The sequence below is a fragment of the Silene latifolia genome, chromosome 3 (genome assembly GCF_048544455.1).
Source record: "Silene latifolia isolate original U9 population chromosome 3, ASM4854445v1, whole genome shotgun sequence".
In the NCBI taxonomy this organism is placed as follows: domain Eukaryota; kingdom Viridiplantae; phylum Streptophyta; class Magnoliopsida; order Caryophyllales; family Caryophyllaceae; genus Silene; species Silene latifolia.
This window is the reverse complement of record NC_133528.1, coordinates 95,352,338-95,371,142: the sequence shown is the minus strand read 5'-3', so window position 1 is coordinate 95,371,142 and position 18,805 is coordinate 95,352,338. Positions and strand designations below refer to the sequence as shown.

Genomic DNA, 18,805 nt, shown 5'->3' with positions numbered 1-18,805 from the left:
TCATCAATTCGCAATTATTTTCACGCTCACGATTACCACAATCCAACACTTCATTGATTATCAATCTGAACACGAAAATTTATTTCTCATCTCCACAACATCATATGATCACGTCATCATTCATACAAAATACTTACCGTAACGTTGTCCTGCAGAATGGTTAGAATATATGGGTCTCAAGGTATACATAAACTCGATTATATCCAAGGTTTTCCTTCTAACTACCCCATTCACTCAATTTTCTCTCGGGTTACCTGGTTCAAAACTGAGAGGGCAAAAGAGCACGTATTAAGGGCGCCTTCTTAACCGCACTGTGAGCTCCTAACAGTTTATCCCCAGGGGTTCATTTTATTTAGACACATCCTACGTTCATTGGGTTCATTGGTTTAGGCCTGAGGATCGTTCGCTCTGATACCACTTTGTAACACCCCGATTTATGAAGGAGCCTTTAGCAAGACATTCCCTAATAAACCGGATCATTACCATCTCGGTTTCTCGAGGTAGTGAATAACAAATTAAACTCCAAGGCAAAATATATAATTACTTTAACTTAATTATTACAAAACCTCTTTTACATCAAATTACAAGGAACTAACATAAATGAAAGTGAAAGTCTTCTAAATGATGATCTAGCTACTAAGTCTTCTGATCCAGTGTCTCACGCCCATCAAGCTCCCAGCCTATCTCATAAACCTGTCAAGCCTGCTCCCCAATATTTGGATCGTCACAGGTGTTCACGAATACACAGGGTCAACCACGAGGTTGAGTAGGGAATACAATGAAACAACAAAATATGATATGCATGCTCCTCCGTCACCTCCATCTCCATCTCAACTCATATCTCATAACCCGGAACACCCACCATACCGATCCCCTAGACTATATATCGACCGTAGCCGATCCGCCACCGCAATTGAGGACACCAGGGCAAGTCCTGCAGAACCCGCCCGGGCCTTATCACAACATCATCTTCACCACACCACATCACCACAACATCCTCCATCTCCAATGCATATGAATGCTCAAAAGAAATTAATGCAACACAATATATATATATATCTTTGAACTGATCAATCATAAAATCATGCCGGTTACCAAATGTTGTGATAACATACTCAATACGATCAATTCAAATCAATCACCTTCCAAAGATATGAATCATAACGTAAATCAACAGCCACGAAGCAAGTCAACGTTCACGCTTTGGTCATACGAAGCACAAACAAGTCAACACAATTCAACATCAACGATAATAAGTCAAGTGTATTTCCCTACCTTTTCGCAATCCAAGCACACACAAGCAATCACTTATGATCCTTCACTTATCCATCACCTACATAACATAATTATGTATAATTACCATCTACTCAGTCAATTAATCATGCACATAACCTAGACTCATCATAACTTAATAGGAATATCAATTTAAAGAACAAACACGACTTTTCCTGATTTTCCTGCTCATGGCAGACTCGGTATAAAATGAATAACTAATTCCAGAAAATTCGAATTGATGCAAGGCCAATTGAATTGGAACCCCATGAGTCTTAGCTACAATTTATATCTAACGTGTTTTTCTCAAATTCCAAACTTATCAAGGGTTTTCAGACTGATTTCCAAAAACTGACAGAAACCGTCGCATAAAAAGTATTGATTCATAAAACGAGTTTGACAAATGATTCTTAAGTAAAACCAACGCCTAACTTATCTAAACTCTTTAAATTAAATATATGAAAAAGACCCAGCACCAATTCAATATCTAAATTATGTTTTAGAAGTAATCTTTCAGCCTCTACTGATTTGCGGACTTTTTAGATAGACGTTCACAAATAATTTCTTCAGGAAAAACTACACGGTGAAATGCTACCAATTTTCACAGGCATAAACTAGGCTTGGAATAAACATGAGTCTCTTCTTTAACTTTTTGCATCCCACGGCTTTAATACAGGTAAAATACTATAATAACACAGACCAACGAATCTGTAAATTGTTGTAACTATTCCATTCATTTATCTCATACAATTTATAATCAAAAACCCCCAAATCAATTCTAGGGTTACGAAAATTATCCCAATACCACTATAATTATGCTAATAATTGAATAAAGAGGTAATAGGATAGTCTACTTACGAAATAGGATGAGAATAGGCTGAGAAATCGCCTCACAATTCCTCACGCGGCTCCCTTCACACACGGCTCCCTCTTCTCTCTTTTCTCTCTTTTCTCATGGTTAAAATGAATATGGTGATAGGGAGATTAGAGTTTGGTTAGATGGGTTATACATATAGGATAGGTGCTATTAAGACGATACGGACCTAGCCTAGTTAGATTAATTAAAACCCGAGTCACATAATTACCCGAGTCACAAATACACTACACGACCCAGCTGGTAACTCGGCCTAATATAATATCATATTAAAATACCGGGTATTACAAATACACCTCACATATTACTCCCCTATTCATTTCCCTCCTATTACCCTCAATCCAAGCAAGCCCATAAGTTTAGTATCATTTCATGAACATGTTTCTACAAATTACATGAAATTTGGATTTTACGATGTTATTATATAAAAATATATTTTAATATGTTTACTATTTTTGCAAAAAAATAATATGTTTACTATTGAGTCGGATCGTAGGATCGTAATATCGTATAATCGTATTATGATCATACCTCTAGAAAATTTCGAATAGATAGGATCGTAAGATTCTACAAACATGATAAAATCGTAGGATCCGGATCGGTCAAGCATTTTTGGATCGTAAAATCGTAGAATCATAGAATCGAATCGAGATTCTAACAAATGGTAACATTATCTATCATTTCCCCAAAATAACCACCTCCAAAGTCCAATCCTTATATTGTCCCTTCACCCATTACCTCAGGTGTTCAATGGCTTTACCTTTTTTTTTTTTGGATTTTTGAGTTGAGTAGATATGATTAATTCTCTATTTTTTTTTTTATGGTTTTTTTGTCATCTTCCTCGTAATCATGATCGTTCGTTCCTAGGTGATTTTAAAATTATTCAAATTGTATATTTTCCCTTGGTGAAATTGTTGTAATGTTCGTTTTTTAGTTTAGATAGATTGCCCTCGTAACTTGACACTTTGGTAATTGGCTCTGGTTAACTATAAAACCAAACAGGTTCAAGGTAACTGGAAATCCCAGCGAAACTGGTTTGGTAACGGTTCAAATACACCGATAACCCAATAACCAGTTTATATTTTCTAATTCGGGCAAACTGAACCGAAAATTTTCACATCAAATCTAGAAAAATTTACAAAGGATTTCCATTTAACAGAGAATTATCACCATCAGATGATTCACGCACATATTCGCATACAATGCCTCAAAGCAGAACAGTTAGCTAGATGGTACATTTACTGATTCGGCGAGTGCTTCCAGCAACTCCTTTTGTTCCAATGTCGCGCATGACTGCATGCCACAAAAATACGAAAATTAAATTCACATTACCTAAAGTTTGAGCAACTGATTTCACATTACCTAAAGTTTGAGCAACTGATTTCACATCACCTAAAGTTTGGGCAACTGATTTACTATGCTTTAGCTTTCAGGTACACTATTTAATACAGCAAAAATTATTCACTGAACTGTTAGCGTTCTTATGTTATCATATATATCCGACCTCCCAACCTCTAATATAGCCTATAGGACTATAGGAGGGAGCTTTTGAGGTACTAGGATAATGTTGATTGCGTTGCATAAATCCATAGCAAATAAAGGCCGACTACCGATTTCCACCTGAGATTAGGACTCATGATCCAGATGACAGTCCATCATTCTAATCTGAAACTATTCTAAGAAACATGGCATGACAACATTGACAAGGAATGAGATGTGTCTGTTAATCAAGAGATGCACCTGGACTGCTGTCTCTATATCCCCATTCAGAAAGGAAGTAAGCTCAAAATTCATCTTCAGCCTGTGGTCTGTCACTCTATTGTCCTGAAAAATAGAGATTCATATCAACTAGCACTCTTTGGCTCGTACCCAAGAAAAAATTCGGTGGTGAATTATGTTACCCAAACTAGCATAAATATAGCATTGGTTAGCCGTGTTTGTCGGAGTAAAATTGACCATAGAAGCTAACTACTACTCCATTGCTTAAGGATACAGTGTCATTGAAAATTGCTTCTGTGATGAGGGACGCGATGGCCATAGAACTGTGCTTGAGTATGCTTTTATTTTAACTATTTGGGTTGTATAATCCATACTTGGAACTTTTAGTCCTCTCTTCAAAGATTTTTTTTTTTCTTTGACAACAATGATGTATATTTAATACTTGGAGGGAGGAATTGCATTGTAATGATCTATCTAGTAATTGTAAACATACCTTGAAATTGTAAGTTCGGATCTTTTCGGACCGAGCACCAGTGCCCACCTAGCATATCCAGCACCACATGAGAACAACAGCATAATGAAAGCAGCCGATTGACACAAAAGTACACCTCTATTCATCTCAAGATATACAATATATATTGAGACATGCCTTTTCTACCTCTAAGCGCCTAGATCAACTGGTAAGGGATTCCTCTATTAAAAAAAAAAAAAGAAAAAAGAAAAAAACAGGGCTTGATTTCAGTTGATCTAGCTTACAAATTAAACTCCCTACGACTGCAGCTCAGAAGTCAAGGAGGGCTTTGCCGCTTTCACGGTCTTACACAGATCGAATCCGGACTAAACCACATGGTGTGACCCACAGCATCACATGCCTCTTCTACAAGCCAAACAGCTCACACACACACACACACAAATCCTCAACTCTCCAGGAAACTTCTCTTAAAAAACCTAAGACTAGGAGCTGGCCTTCTCTGTAAAAAGAATGTTATTATTATTATTCATAAAAAGCCATCTGCCCATCTAGAAACCAAGCACCTTATTATAGTAAACACGATTCGCCCTCACTACACTTTTTTTCAGCAAAAGATTGTTCAGATATAGTTTGGACATCAAACCTGTGATTTCCGCTCATTCCTTATCTGTTCTTGCTGCTCACGCACTTTCATTTCATAACTGGAAATCAACGAGACAGTATATATATTTAAGACCCAGATATAAATACTTTGAAATATTAAACAAAAGTCAAATATTGGATTGGCGTATCATTCAAACTTAAATACGCTTAAAGAGATGCATAAATAGAGCAGATTCCTCTCTGGAATCTACTCAAATGCTACATGAACATATTAACAATTTAAAAAAAAAAAAAAAAAAAAAAAAAGAAAGAAAGAAAAGAAAAAAAAAGGTTCTTTAGAATAAAAATGGAGACCACTCATTTGAGAAAGGTATCGTAACTCGTAAGCTATAGAACTTCAACTTTTCACTTTTAGGACTGTACCAGTTTCTACACGACAAGAGATGAATATGGGTGTGGATTCCATACCCGACATTTATTAGTCAGACTTTTCTCCTAGAAGAACTAAACTAGCGAGATTCGCACCTCAAAAGTAGTGGAAGAGAGTTTATAAAACAGACTTATATTTTATAATTTCAATCTTGTTAACTTCTCTCCATTATACTTGACAAATACTGCTTTAATAGGCAAATACACCTGGTGGATGGCATGTAAAGAGGATCATCTTTGGATACGTTGGGTGCATCATGTTTATATGAAACATCAGGACTGGTTTGAGTATATTCCTAATGCTAATACCAGTTGGACTTGGAGGCAAATATGTAAAGTGAAAGAGAAGTTGAAGCCAGGTTATGAGGCAGGCATTTGGGAACCTAATGGAAATGCTTATAGGCCTGATGCAGGATATAGATGGTTGGTGGGTGAGCATGAGAAGGTGGAATGGTACCCTGTTATTTGGAATAGAATGAATTGGCCTAAACACTCTTTCATTGCTTGGTTGTGTGCAAGGGGTAGGTTACTTACTAAAGACAGATTGGTTAGATTTGGTGTAATCACTGATGGAGATTGTGAGTTGTGTGGTGAGGAATCTGAAACTGTAGACCATTTATTCTTTGAATGCAAGTATAGTCAGTTGTGTTTGGTGTTGATCAATGACTGGCTGGACAGTGCAATACCAGTCAAGGAATGTATTCTGTGGTGTTGCAGACTGAAGTATAGGTCTCTGCTGAAGAAGAAGTTGATTCATATGGTGGTAGTGGCTCTGATATATCAGATATGGAGTATGAGAAATCAGTGTCGAGTGGAGCAGCTGGTTTGGCATCCAAGAGTGCTGGTTAGACGGGTTCAGCAACAGGTCACAGTAAGGGCAAAAAAGAAGATTTGTTCTGTCCCACATAGCTTAGATAACGATTGGTGTAGTAGATTTTTGATATGTTAGTTGTTATCTGAGTGATGTTGGGAGGAGTATTGGGTTGGAGTATTTTGTAAGGTGGTCAAATGAGTTGTAATTGTTACATTTTTAATTAATGAAATTAACATTCCACCAAAAAAAAAAAAAATATTGACTTCATGTTTTGAAGGGTAGTTTGCTTCGAAGATGTGTCCCCACCCCCATATCCTCATTTTAGTACAAGGTTGCCATGATTAATTGTCATGCCATGTCAGACAATCATACAAAGTCAGAGTAACAGCTCATAAGTAGAGCCTGAGGATATTTTGAAGCTAGTGCTGCAGACATCTTGGCCTCCAAAGACTAACCTACCAGATTAATTTGTGTACTTGAGTGATAAAGCAGTCACCTGCAAGCAGTAAAGACATAACTAGAACAGGTAACTAAACCTTGGACTTTTCTGAGCTCCTCATACCAGAAGAATCATTAGGATGAACGCAGGAGAGAGGTGCTATCTCAGGTCAGTATAACGAGACTCAATAGAGGAGTAGATGCAACAAATGATTCTTCAAACGAAGCACTTCTAGAGTAAATAAAGTATACTAAGAATAATCAAATCCAAAAGTCGATCACATACAGTTTCGCACGCAGTAATTGAAGAGCACGACTTTTATTTCGAAGTTGTGTCCTTTCTTCTGTACAGAAAATACGGATTCCTGTAGGCTTGTGGAAAAGATCCACAGCTGTTTCCACTTTGTTCACATTCTGACCTGAAAAATAATAATTGCCACGAGGATACACTCAATGCTAAGAGGATACACTGTATAACAGCAAGAATACACTACACAACTACATTTGATGCGTAGCATTAAATCCCGGTTTGAGAGTAATTGAGACTGCTAGATAAATGCTGCCGACAACGGCTCAAAATGCAGTTGCAGTAAACTACAAAACCTTGATAACTTAGTTCCATTTTAATATCGTGGCCGTAGGAGATATTTTCAACCATGTCCGATGATGAACAATTTCAATTAACTACTGAGTTATTATGAGCTTGATAATAGAAAAGATAAGGTTACAGCCAATCATACCTCCAGCACCTCCAGATCTTGCTGTAGTAAGTTCGATATCTTTCGGATCAATAACAACATCAACTTCATCAGCCTGAAAGGAAGACAAGGTTAGAGAGAATCATACAAAGAGATGTAGTTGATCCACATTTTTAGAGAACAAACAAGGAGTTTCATTTCTTAAGATATCTAAATAGTGAAGCAGTCCAGAACGGTAGAACTGTGAAAAGCCTATAATTGGGATAACACAATCCCCCCTACTACTAAGAGAATAAAAATTCTCTTAGTTTTCCCTCCAAAAGGCGTCTAACTAAATAAGGTAACAAGTAAAAAAAATCATTACATTATTATCTTTTGAATTAATATATTCTTATAATTAAACTCTAATCTTTTAATTAAAATTCATATTTATGACTTCTTCATTAAAATTCATATAATTTATTATGCAATCATTTCCATTTCCATAGATATTATTGTTTATCAATTATCTCTAAAATTACGCAAACCTGCTTCTTATGCAGTCTTTAACATAATTATTATCATCACTTACACCCAAAAATTGCGTAAAATCTGTTTTTTATATTATCCTTCATCAGTTACACCCTAAATATGGTGTATATTTTAAAGGACGTAGCAATTTTCATGTATTTTTTTAATTAAAAATAAAAAAATATTAGTATAATTATTCGTAAATCGTCTTTTTAAGTGCGTGGTATACTGTTTTTACCTGTTTTTGTTATAAGGTTTATACGCGTTTTAATTAGATTTTACATTTTTACATCACTTAATTGTAATTTAATGTCATAAATTAGTTTCATGCAATGATATAGCATTATAGAGTTAATTTTTATAGTAAGTTAAAAATGGTTTAAGACAAAAATAACTTAACTTAAAGTGTCTTTTAATGGTAATAAACTTTTATTTTCTACCTCTTACTAAGATTATATTAGTACATTATAACATTAAAGGTACAATTAATTTATGCAATTAATTTAATGAGAATGTCTCTTTATAAAACAAAACTAAAAAATACCGTGCTGTAGCACGGGGATCTACACTAGTTCTAATGATGAACGTATTATCAAATTTTCTGAAAACAAGTGAGCCACAACAAACAGCCCTACCAATTAAAACAACAATCATTCTTATGAACTGAACTGTTGACGTCTCAACGAGGAGTGATAAGACAAAGAAAACATAGACGGAAAGAAAAGGAGAGAAAACAAAACAAAGTGGAAAAGTGATAATGGAGAGAAGTTGAAGAGGAAGCCTACGTAAAACGAGGAAGGAAGCATTAGAGAGCTGCGGTGGAAGGGGTAAGTTAGAGGGGGAAAAAAGTCGTAAAAATGAAAACTTGGGAAAGAAAACAAAGAATAGACGCCAATCGTAATATTAAGTTTTGATTGTATATAACGATGTTGACAAGTTCATAAGGCATTCGGACAAAAGACTGACACCTTGATAGCATGATAAAAGATAAGCAGAAACTTTGGATGCTTTCTAAGTCATTGGTTTCTCCACCTATTTCCAAGACAACTGTTATATTGAGATCTGCTAGATAGAGACTACTTATATTAACATTTATCTGAAGACTGGAAGTAAGAGCTTATACTGGGACAAGACCGTTGATTGAAAATTTAGATCATAAAAAACGTACCTCAGGCATGATGGCCACGGTTGCAGTTGACGTATGCACACGGCCTTGGGTTTCTGTCAGAGGAACTCGTTGAACACGATGCACACCAGACTCATATTTCAACTTGCTATATACCCGATTTCCTTTTATCTCCATCACAAATGTCTTGTACCCTCCTTTTTCAGCCTTTACAGTACCAGTACTTTGTCAGCATATACCAATGACTAATCTAATTTCAGAATGAAAAAAACAGTATACCTCTGAGAATGATATCGGTGTAAACTTCCATGAATTCCGTTCACTATACTTTTCATACATGTGTACCTACAAGATCAAATAAATATTTGCCAAGACAAACATAAGTGAATTAAAGATGGTATGCGAACTTGGTTGACTGAAACCATAAGTCAGTTCATAACTTCATGAAGTTAACTATAATGTTTACATATTGAGACACTACTTTTTACAATTGGACTATTATTAGTGAATGTGGCCTATTACTGCCGTCTCTCATGCTTAATACTCTACCAAAAAATGATCCATTTGTCATTCTTAAAAGAATGATATTTTTTACCCCATATCTACTAAGTTGTACTCCCTCTTATTCACCATAATGTTCCACTTCCCTTTTTGACAAAAAATACAACAACAACAACAACAACATTACCCCAGTGCCTCAATGGCTCCCGCAAAATTGCGAGATGGGGGGTGGGGGGGGGGGGGGGTCGGATGTCTGTGACCTTACCTTTGTGTTAGCAACACAAAGAGGATGTTTCCGAATGACCAGGATGAAAATTGCGTCGAGAACACCATCGAAGGACCGCTACTTCACAAGAGCAAGAAGCGCAGCCACTTTAGTGAGTCATTTTGATTTATTCCATCATAATCCAGAACCAAAGAGTTATTGAGTCTTTGGCTCGATTGGAAATATGGAAGAAAGCTAGGGAACATGATCGAGAATAGGAGGGAGTATAAGGGAGCATTATACTTGAGCTCACACTGGAAATATCAGGTTCCACTGTCACTGGAAGTTTTTCCACTAGTTTCAACAAAATATTGTTCCTCTATTTCAGGGCTTGCTTGAAACGGAGGTAATTGTTATCAGGGTAATAGAGCTTAAATGAAGAATACCGTTTTTGAAACTTTAAAGTTAGCAAAAAATGTAAAGGGATAAAAGTTATGAATAATAGGGCAAAGAAATTTAGAAATGGCATATCAAATATCTAGAAATAAAAGATATTAAAGTGCGCACTACTAAGCCTTATCTAAAGGAGCACCTAAAATAGCTAGTGCCTCATCATAGGTGTGCCTTAGGCACACTCGAGGGTCGCTTTTTTAAACTAAAGTATGGATAGAGGAAACAATAAGCTGTGGTTTACGGGAATGGGAGAAGTTAATTGTTTTCTTGCTTTTACTAGGTAGCTAGCTGGTGGGTTGTAAACTTTTTAATCATAAATTTACACATTTATTGAAGTTGGGAAATTGGGGTTAATTGTACACATTTAATTTAATTTTTGTTTATTTTAGTCTCCAGGAAAATCAAGGGTATTACTAGGAATTATTCGTTGTAGAATGGCAAGGCGCACACGGCACACTATATTGGATACTCAATATACAATGAATTGCAAATTTAAATTACGTATCCAAATCGACCATACAACAAATCCATTAATCATAATCCAACCTATTCTTTCGGTTAGAATTCGAAAGGGGCCTAGGTATAGGAGAGAGGGTGCCCACATCACAAGCGCAAGGGAATCCATCTTTCTAAAACAATTGGCTATAGAAGGAGAACCCTCATGCCTTATAAAGTGAGCAACCCTCCATCACCAATGTGGACCTCGCATGTGAGTTTCTTACATTTCAACACTTCCCCACACATGTGAAAGCCCACTTCACAGACCAGGATGGCACCATGGGGGGGACCTGGAGTTCCATTAGATCGAGGGCCCTCCTCTGGTGGCGCCGAGGTAAAATTAACTACTACCTCCTATTTCATATGTTGTTCCACTTTTTCTAATATATGTGAGTAGTATTTTATTGAAAAGGGAACAACATATGAAATAGGAGGGAGTATATTATATGGAACCTGGCCAAGTTAGAATATGAAAGGGGTCTTGCCATACCCGAAAGGAGAGAGGGTGGCAGGGTGCCCACTTCACAAGCCCATGAGAACACCATATTTTCTAAAACCAATTGGCCACAAGAGGAGAACCCCCGTATCTTACAAAGTCAGCAACTCTCCACCACCAATGTGGGACTTCACATGTGGGTTTTCTCACATTCTGACACTCTAATGGAGTAACAGTTGGCGCGAGGGGGGGGGGGCTATTAGAACACGAGTGCATACAACAATTGTCATTATTCTAACCACGTAAGCTCTTTGCCGAGAGTCTTTCATTTGTGCTGCTTCCCGTAACCGGAAATCCTCGAAAAAATGAAAAGGTTTAAATCCCCTCAACAACGAAAAAGGATTCCACATCTGCTTCTGGCAGAATGCCCTAAATGGCTCCGACGATCTTCCACTTTTTCTAATATTTAAGCAATTAATTTCTTCATAGCCGCTCGAACCTAAGGATGTTGAGAGAATTTCTTCGGCTAGATTCGGGTACTGGGTAAGCGGACCCGAATACTCAAGTCCAATACCATTGATGATTTTGACCATTCTTCAGCTGACGAATCAAACGGGGGATTTGTGTGTGTGTGTGTGTGTGTGTGTGTGTGTGTGTGTGTGTGTGTGTGTGTGTGTGTGAACAAAATTATCAGGTGTAAGAGAATGATTTAGTTATATTTTAGTAGTATATCTACCAAAAGCTTACTTAGTATTAGTCATGTATATGATATTGATGTTAATTACATAAGGCAACATATTTTCTGTCTAGTCTAAGTGCACATAACTTCAAAGCCAAGAGTCAGAAGTAAACACGTAATACGAGAAAAGAGATGTACCTACAAGATCACCAGCCCAGATTCCAGCCTCATCGCCCCCTGTACCAGCTCGTACTGAAAATGAATCATGCAGTACATTACTTTACTAAAGACCTCGAGATAAATGGAACTGCATCAACAAGAGTGCAACCTGCTGATAATTGCAGGTGTCTTAAATCATTCATTCATCTGGTAATAGTATCAGGTATCTTATTCATCTGGTAATAGTATAAGGTATCATAGTAGCAGTAGCAGCAGTACATGAAAGCAGTTACTCGGCAAAGAGTGGCACTCTGTTTTCTTCTATTTAGTTTATCTTAACTTCTTTTTAACTAAATTTCCTGAGCAAGTTGCAAGTTAAATACATTTGTTGTATGATGTGTATGATTTCTATAGCCTATTGTATATTTACCACCATCCCAGGGCCTCACTTGTGTAGTACTCCCTCCAATTTTTTTTATTTCTTCCCATTTCCTTTTTTGGGGTCAAAGTTGACAAACATCAAGCATAAATAACTCAAAAAATAAATATTCTTACAAAATAAAATTAATATATTTGCATTTATCATCAAAACATGTTTCACCAAAATATTATCTTCAACAAAAAAGGTTGTGTATACATACAACATCAACAACATCAGAGCCTTAATCCCAAAATGATTTGGGGTCAGCTGACATGAATTATCCTTTAGAACCGTGCATGGGTGAACGCACACCTCAAAATGCGAACAAAATAGAAAAGAAAAACTGAAAAACAGAAGGGAGAGTGAAACATAATACAAAAGTCAAGGTAAACTTATAGGTTTTTAAAAATCGAAGTCCGGATTTCTTTTATAAAAACTTAAAATTTAAATCGAGAATAAAGATTTGAAAACCAAAGTGAAATTTAAGGGTCCGGAATACCTTAAAAGTGAACCAAGTAAAAATATATAAGTTGTTGGTAAAAAAAGTGTAATAAAGGAGAGAAGAACAAATAATTTTTTTTAAAAATTAAATAAAAACCCTAAATATGTCAAATAACAACAAATACTAAAAATCCACATGTATCCTTTCCCTCCATCGTGCCCTCTCCGTCACCATTCTCTCCTCAAGCCCAAGAAATCTCATATCGTGCTCTATCACTCTCAGCCATGTCTGTCTCGGTCTCCCTCTACCCCTAGGAACCTTTTCTTTTCTCCAAGTCTCCAGCCTCCTAATTGGTGCGTCCATAGGTCTCCTTCTCACATGGCCAAACCATCTTAGTCGATTTTCCATCATCTTGTCCTCTATTGGCGCCACTTTTACCTTTTCCCTAATCACCTCATTCCTTAATCGATCTTTCCTTGTATGGCCGCACATCCACCTCAACATACGCATCTCCGCCACACTCATCTTTTGAATGTGACAATGTTTCACGGCCCAACACTCGGAGCCGTAAAGTACGGCAGGCCTAATTGTCGTGCGATAAAATTTTCCCTTTAATCTTTGGGGCATATCTTTATCGCATAAAAACCCTGAAGCACTCTTCCATTTCAACCATCCCGCTTTAATTCTGTGAGCCACATCTCCGTCTAACTCCCCATCTTTTTGAATAATAGAAGGTTGTGTATACAAGTCAAATTTTTTTATTTCTTCCCATTTCCATTTTTGGGTTCACCCTTGGCTGAGGCGCACAACCAGCTCTATTATGATTATGCAGAAATACAGGATTTAGAGATGAGTCACTCCGGGACCATAAAGCTGATTGTGTGCCAAGGGTGAACCCAACCTGACTTAGGATATTTGAATGGTTCTATTCCTAGCCAAGAAGGAAGAAAGAAGAGGTCTAAAAGCAAAGGCAACTCCAGAAACTCAAGAAAGAAGATTTCTTGCACAAGAGTCAACTTTCAAGATCACATCTTGAGTTTATTCAAGTTGACGGTGGAAGTTCGTCATCTTATGGTCTCCAGCAATAGTCGACAGGCTAAATTTGGCCAAGTACTGAAGAAGTTATGGCTCTTCAAAGTTCTTCTCGTAGAGCTGGGAATTTGTGTGTAGGCTTGATTAGGTGACGATAGCACAGTGCGCCAAGTCATGTTACCTGATAGTCTTTGAGCGCCCAGTCAAATCACTGGCGCGTAAACTCAGCCATCACATTTTTAGGCAGGTCAGGAGATCACACTTGGAAAGCTTTGTTTTATTAATTATAATATAAATGCCTTGTATTACCTCCACAAATGAGACATTTTTCGTTTTTTACTTCCCCTAAGTTTGCTAGGTTTAGTTTTTTACTACCCCTAAACTTGCTAGGTTTTGGTTTTGCACTAAATTACTCTTAACTACGCCAAGCAATTAGCTTTAATTCAAGAATTCTAATTGAATTGAGGATTTTTCTTATAGGAATCAATGCAAGAGTAATTACAGTTAACAACATCTTTCTTATTTATATTTTCTACTTCTCTGTTATGCCATTCATATTATATATAGATTGGTGAAGATTTCTAAATTACGAGTGAGTAGCCCATTACCTAGGGCTTAAGGGATCTATGATTGTCACTTGGGGTTTATTTTAGATATATATCGATTCATGCTAGCACCATATTACATGTTATCGTACGTAATTGATTAGTTGTGGCAACACTTGATTGATTAAGATTGCAAAGGAGAGTCAATCCGAGAGAACTAGTACGAGCACAAGACTTGTTGGGTGAATGTTATTCGACCCCCAAGCAACATTTGCAGTGAACCCAAGACCGTAGACCTGTTTTACCATGTAGACCTGTTTTAGCATTTGAATTATTCATAATTAGTTCTTATAATATCCAAACAACCATGATTTTTACCTACAAGACTCACCATTAGTTGATAGTGATAATGATCCTCTCATTTCTCTACTTCCCCTATCTATATTAGCTAGCAGACCGAAAGGTATTTTTGATAGGTTGAGATAGCACGTAAGAAATATTAGCAAAATTTAGATGAAAAGAACATGCGCTGAATATAAAAAAAAAATTATGTTTTACCTTCTACCATTATATTCCGGGAATTAAGAGGATCAGCAGGAAGAAGCAACAACTGTTCACATTGCAACAACAACATCAGAGCCTTAAACCCAAAATGATTTTGGGTCGGCTGACATGAATCACCTTTTAGAACCGTCCCTGGGTGATCGCACACCTCAAAATGCGAGAAAATAGATAAAGAAAAGTGAAAAGGAAATGGGAAGTGAAAAATAATACAAAAGTCCTGTTAAACCTACAAGTTTAAAAATCAAAAACTCGGTTTTCTTTTATAAAAACTTGAACTTAGATCTAAAATAAAAATTAGTAACAATAGTTTTGAAAATAGGAGTCAAAATTAATGTTTCTGAAAATCTTAATAGTAAACAAAGAATTTCAATCTATTGTGCTCTCTCCGTCACCATACTCTCTTCAACCCCGAGGAATCTCATATCACATTGCAAATAGCGAAATATTAAGAATTTCAGAGAGGTAATGCGAAATAAATACGGAGTATATGATACTGAAGAGAAACAGCAATAGCTTTAACCTTTAGAATTTTTTAATAAAAATGGAGGCAAATATATAAACCCAGGAGGTTGAGGGGTGGGGTAAAAGAGTTAACCTTTAGCTTCTCCTCAAACTCTTGGAGTTGCTTGGTCAAAGTTTCAACTTCACTCGCGATCATCTGTGCCATATCTTCATCAATGCCCTCCTCCTTGGTTAATGCTGGTGAGTTTAAGCAATCTATTATTGATACTGGAAGTTGATAGCAAATATGAATATAAGAAGGACATACCTTTGGCCTCTTCTAATTGCTTCTCGCATTCCTTAAAATTTCTAAATGTTGTAACAACCTGAATATTTATTTTAAAAGATAAAAAATACTCGGATATGAGCTGGGATTAAGTGAAAAACATGTACGGACTACGGAGTAGCACTTTAATAGTTTAATCAAAGAACCTCACATACCACATCAAGCTCTGACATAGATTGAGCCAGCTTTTGGTATTCACTGGGATTCGAAACAACGTCTGGGTCAGCAAGCTTGACCTGTCTCCAAAATTGTGAATTGATCACAAAGGAATATATAGCATGCTAATCTGGCAAACTGCTATATAGAGAAGTCCTTAATCATACACTAGACGTGTTCCTCTCGATTTCAAACTGACATTCCCGTCAAATTATTAAGACAAGTTTTGCCATTGTTTCTTTGTTCAGCAATGAAGAGACATTCCCTCACGGGCAAAATGAAGGATTTAAGGTTTCAGAAATTAAAATTAAAATAAGTTATGGAATCTCAACACAAGTGAAATGTAATAGCCGCATGGCTAAATAATCTGAATTAAAGAGGATTAACAGTAGAAAATTTCTTAGCTATAGCAGCCAGAGTGCCGTACTATGTCAGAGTACACCCAAACCAATAATGATTATCCTTTTTTGTTTCACCTAGATTTTTCTTTGCTTTGTTGACAATAATTTCTTAAGACTATAATTTATGAATCCGTTTTTAAAATAATGCTCAAAAATAAAGTATTTGTCGTTTTGGGTCGGTTTTGAAAATATTTGTCAAAATGGTGTCCACGTAGGCTTGGGTTTTCAAAACCTAAAATACGGAACAAACACACCATTACCAATGACGTATTTTATGAAGGAAACACGCCATTAGCATTGGCGTGTCTTTACAGTAGTTTTTTTTCTCCAACTGACAGACTCCCATTAACTTAAAAAAAAAATTTATACATAGACACGCCAATGGGAGCGGCGTGTTTCTTTCTCAAAACCCGCCATTCCCAATGGCGTGTTTGCTTTAGTCCATTTTATAGAAGTTTTTTCCTACTTACTATAAACACGGCATTACTAATGGCGTGTTTGTTCCGTGTTTCAGGTTTTGAAAATCTGAGCCTACGTGGACATCATTTTGACAAATATTTTCAAAACCGACCCAAAACGATAAATACTTTATTTTTGAGCATTATTTTAAAAACGGATTCATAATTTATTAGGTATAGCATTATATTCCGGTAAATGTTGATAATTCTAATTTGCAAATCACAAATTCTCATTTGTGACGGCCAATATCCATCACAAGCTGCTTGTGACAGGTCAAATAAAACCCACATGCGCAAGCATTTGTGACCCCCTAGGCCCTCTGAGTATTGGTAGTACAACAATTAATATAGCTTTAACAACTAAACACAGTTTATCTAAAGGATTGCAATAAACATTTCTTCAACAAATTTATAAGAAAGGAATTACCGATAGTTCTTTCCATGTCTTCTCGGCAGATTCCAATTTGGTAATGAGATACGGTTCCTGCAAATAAACAAATTATATTTACGGCGAATAATAAAACCCGAATAGTAGAAAGGGTTGAAAGCAGAAAAGGAAGAGACGTACAGCCATGCAAATGAAGGATGAGCTACGGCGGCGGCGGAGGATTGATGGAAGAAGAATACTGGGTGGTGGTGGTGATGGAAGTGTGGGTGTTTTGAAGCGATTTAAAATTGGAGGAAAGCAGACATTGAAGGAGGTGGTTGATAAGCTGTTCATGTTCATGTTTATGGCTGTGTTTTCTAAACAAAGATAAGAGAAAAGAAGAGCAGACGCGATACCAAGTACTCCGTATTAAAGACCAAAAACTAGAGGATAGGGTGAAATGGTGAATTCGTGATTCGTGATTCGTGAAACCGCCAAAATGGGTTCAATAACAAATAAATTAATTAAATGGGGTAAATTTAAGGGTGTTTGGTTGGTTATATTGGAATGGAATGAAACTAGTTTTTGAACCCGTGCACTGCACGGGTGGAAACGAAAAGTATTATTAAAAGTAAAAACTTACATATTTTTTGGATTTAGTAATTATTAAATTTTAGAAAATTTCACTTTGTCTACTACCCATGCACTTTTGATACCATGATATTTTTTATTCAAAATACTATGATTTTTTTCTCGACTTTTGATAAGTTTAGTTATTGGCAAGTAGTCGAAGTAGGCGGCTAAGGTAACTTAGACTTGTCAAAATTGCGCTGATCCGAATAACCCTACCCGACACCCAAATTCAGGTCTGAACTCGAATTATGTAAAACAATGGATAAGTAACTCCTTATATGAAACTCCCTTTGTCTCACTCATTTGTTTGCTTATTCCATTTTTGGTTGTCTCAATCAATTATGCGCCTTTATATTTTAAGAATGTCTTTGATAAGCAATTTGATACTTCACACTCAATTTGATTAACTTGTTATTTAATAATTGACCCTTCCTCTTTCTTTGGCATTTGTGTCCAAACCAAAGGCAAACGAATGATCGGGACGAAAGGACTCAAGGGAGTATGAAACTTCATATTTTATTTACCCAGTTGTTATTACACAACAATTACACAAAGTGAAACTATTACAATGCGACACATGTTATTTTCCTACCCCGTAGACGTATTAATGTTTACGTTCTCATACGCATTTAAGTAAAGATGTATAAAATGGTTTTGCTAACCCGTTGGCATATCAATGTTTACATACGTTCTAAATTCTAATACTCCGTCTTAAACTTAAAACGGATCAAGTAAAATACATAGGACAAAAGCATAATATCTAGGGATTAATTATTCACCACGGGAATAATGTTTAAAACCATTCTCCAATCACTTTACAAAAATCTTTCTTAAATATAGTTAACAAACGATCGTTTTCCAATACATTAAAAATTCTGGTTGCTCGACAGCTCTAATTTTGTTCCAAGTCGTAATGACTCTATAACAATGACGGAACGACCGGAATAATCAACCCGTTTACCAAATAATGTCTCACGAAATCATCCTTCTTTACCTTCAATTACATCCAAAAATGACTTGTAAACTTTATTATGACCGACCCTCATTGCTTGCCCTGCGAATTCCATTGTCTTTATACCGACATGTCAAATCTGATTTAATAGACCCAACTCG

At 36.3% G+C, this 18,805-nt stretch overlaps 1 protein-coding gene and 1 long non-coding RNA gene across 3 annotated transcripts; both read right to left on the bottom strand.

Annotated features, from left to right (window-relative positions):
- Positions 1 to 576: 576 nt before the first annotated feature.
- On the bottom strand, positions 577 to 2,217 carry LOC141646181 (uncharacterized). Its single transcript, XR_012545408.1, has 3 exons — positions 2,131 to 2,217; positions 1,276 to 1,333; positions 577 to 702 (listed from the first exon to the last, which is right to left on the bottom strand). It is a non-coding gene; the product is annotated as an uncharacterized LOC141646181 (long non-coding RNA).
- Positions 2,218 to 3,246: 1,029 nt separating this feature from the next.
- On the bottom strand, positions 3,247 to 17,483 carry LOC141647780 (peptide chain release factor APG3, chloroplastic). 2 transcript variants are annotated; one of them, XM_074456106.1, is made up of 15 exons: positions 17,261 to 17,483; positions 17,120 to 17,176; positions 15,833 to 15,913; positions 15,660 to 15,717; positions 15,486 to 15,589; positions 14,885 to 14,936; positions 11,930 to 11,979; positions 9,235 to 9,300; positions 8,998 to 9,162; positions 7,362 to 7,434; positions 6,908 to 7,040; positions 4,981 to 5,038; positions 4,359 to 4,406; positions 3,887 to 3,970; positions 3,247 to 3,439 (listed from the first exon to the last, which is right to left on the bottom strand). In XM_074456106.1, exons 1-15 carry the CDS (start codon positions 17,417 to 17,419, stop codon positions 3,368 to 3,370), a joined length of 1,260 nt encoding a protein of 419 aa, XP_074312207.1. In that variant the 5' UTR covers positions 17,420 to 17,483; the 3' UTR covers positions 3,247 to 3,367. The 2 variants fall into 2 exon arrangements, with proteins under 2 accessions (XP_074312207.1, XP_074312208.1); XM_074456107.1 differs by lacking the exons at positions 3,247 to 3,439; positions 3,887 to 3,970; positions 4,359 to 4,406 and adding an exon at positions 4,677 to 4,836.
- Positions 17,484 to 18,805: the final 1,322 nt, after the last annotated feature.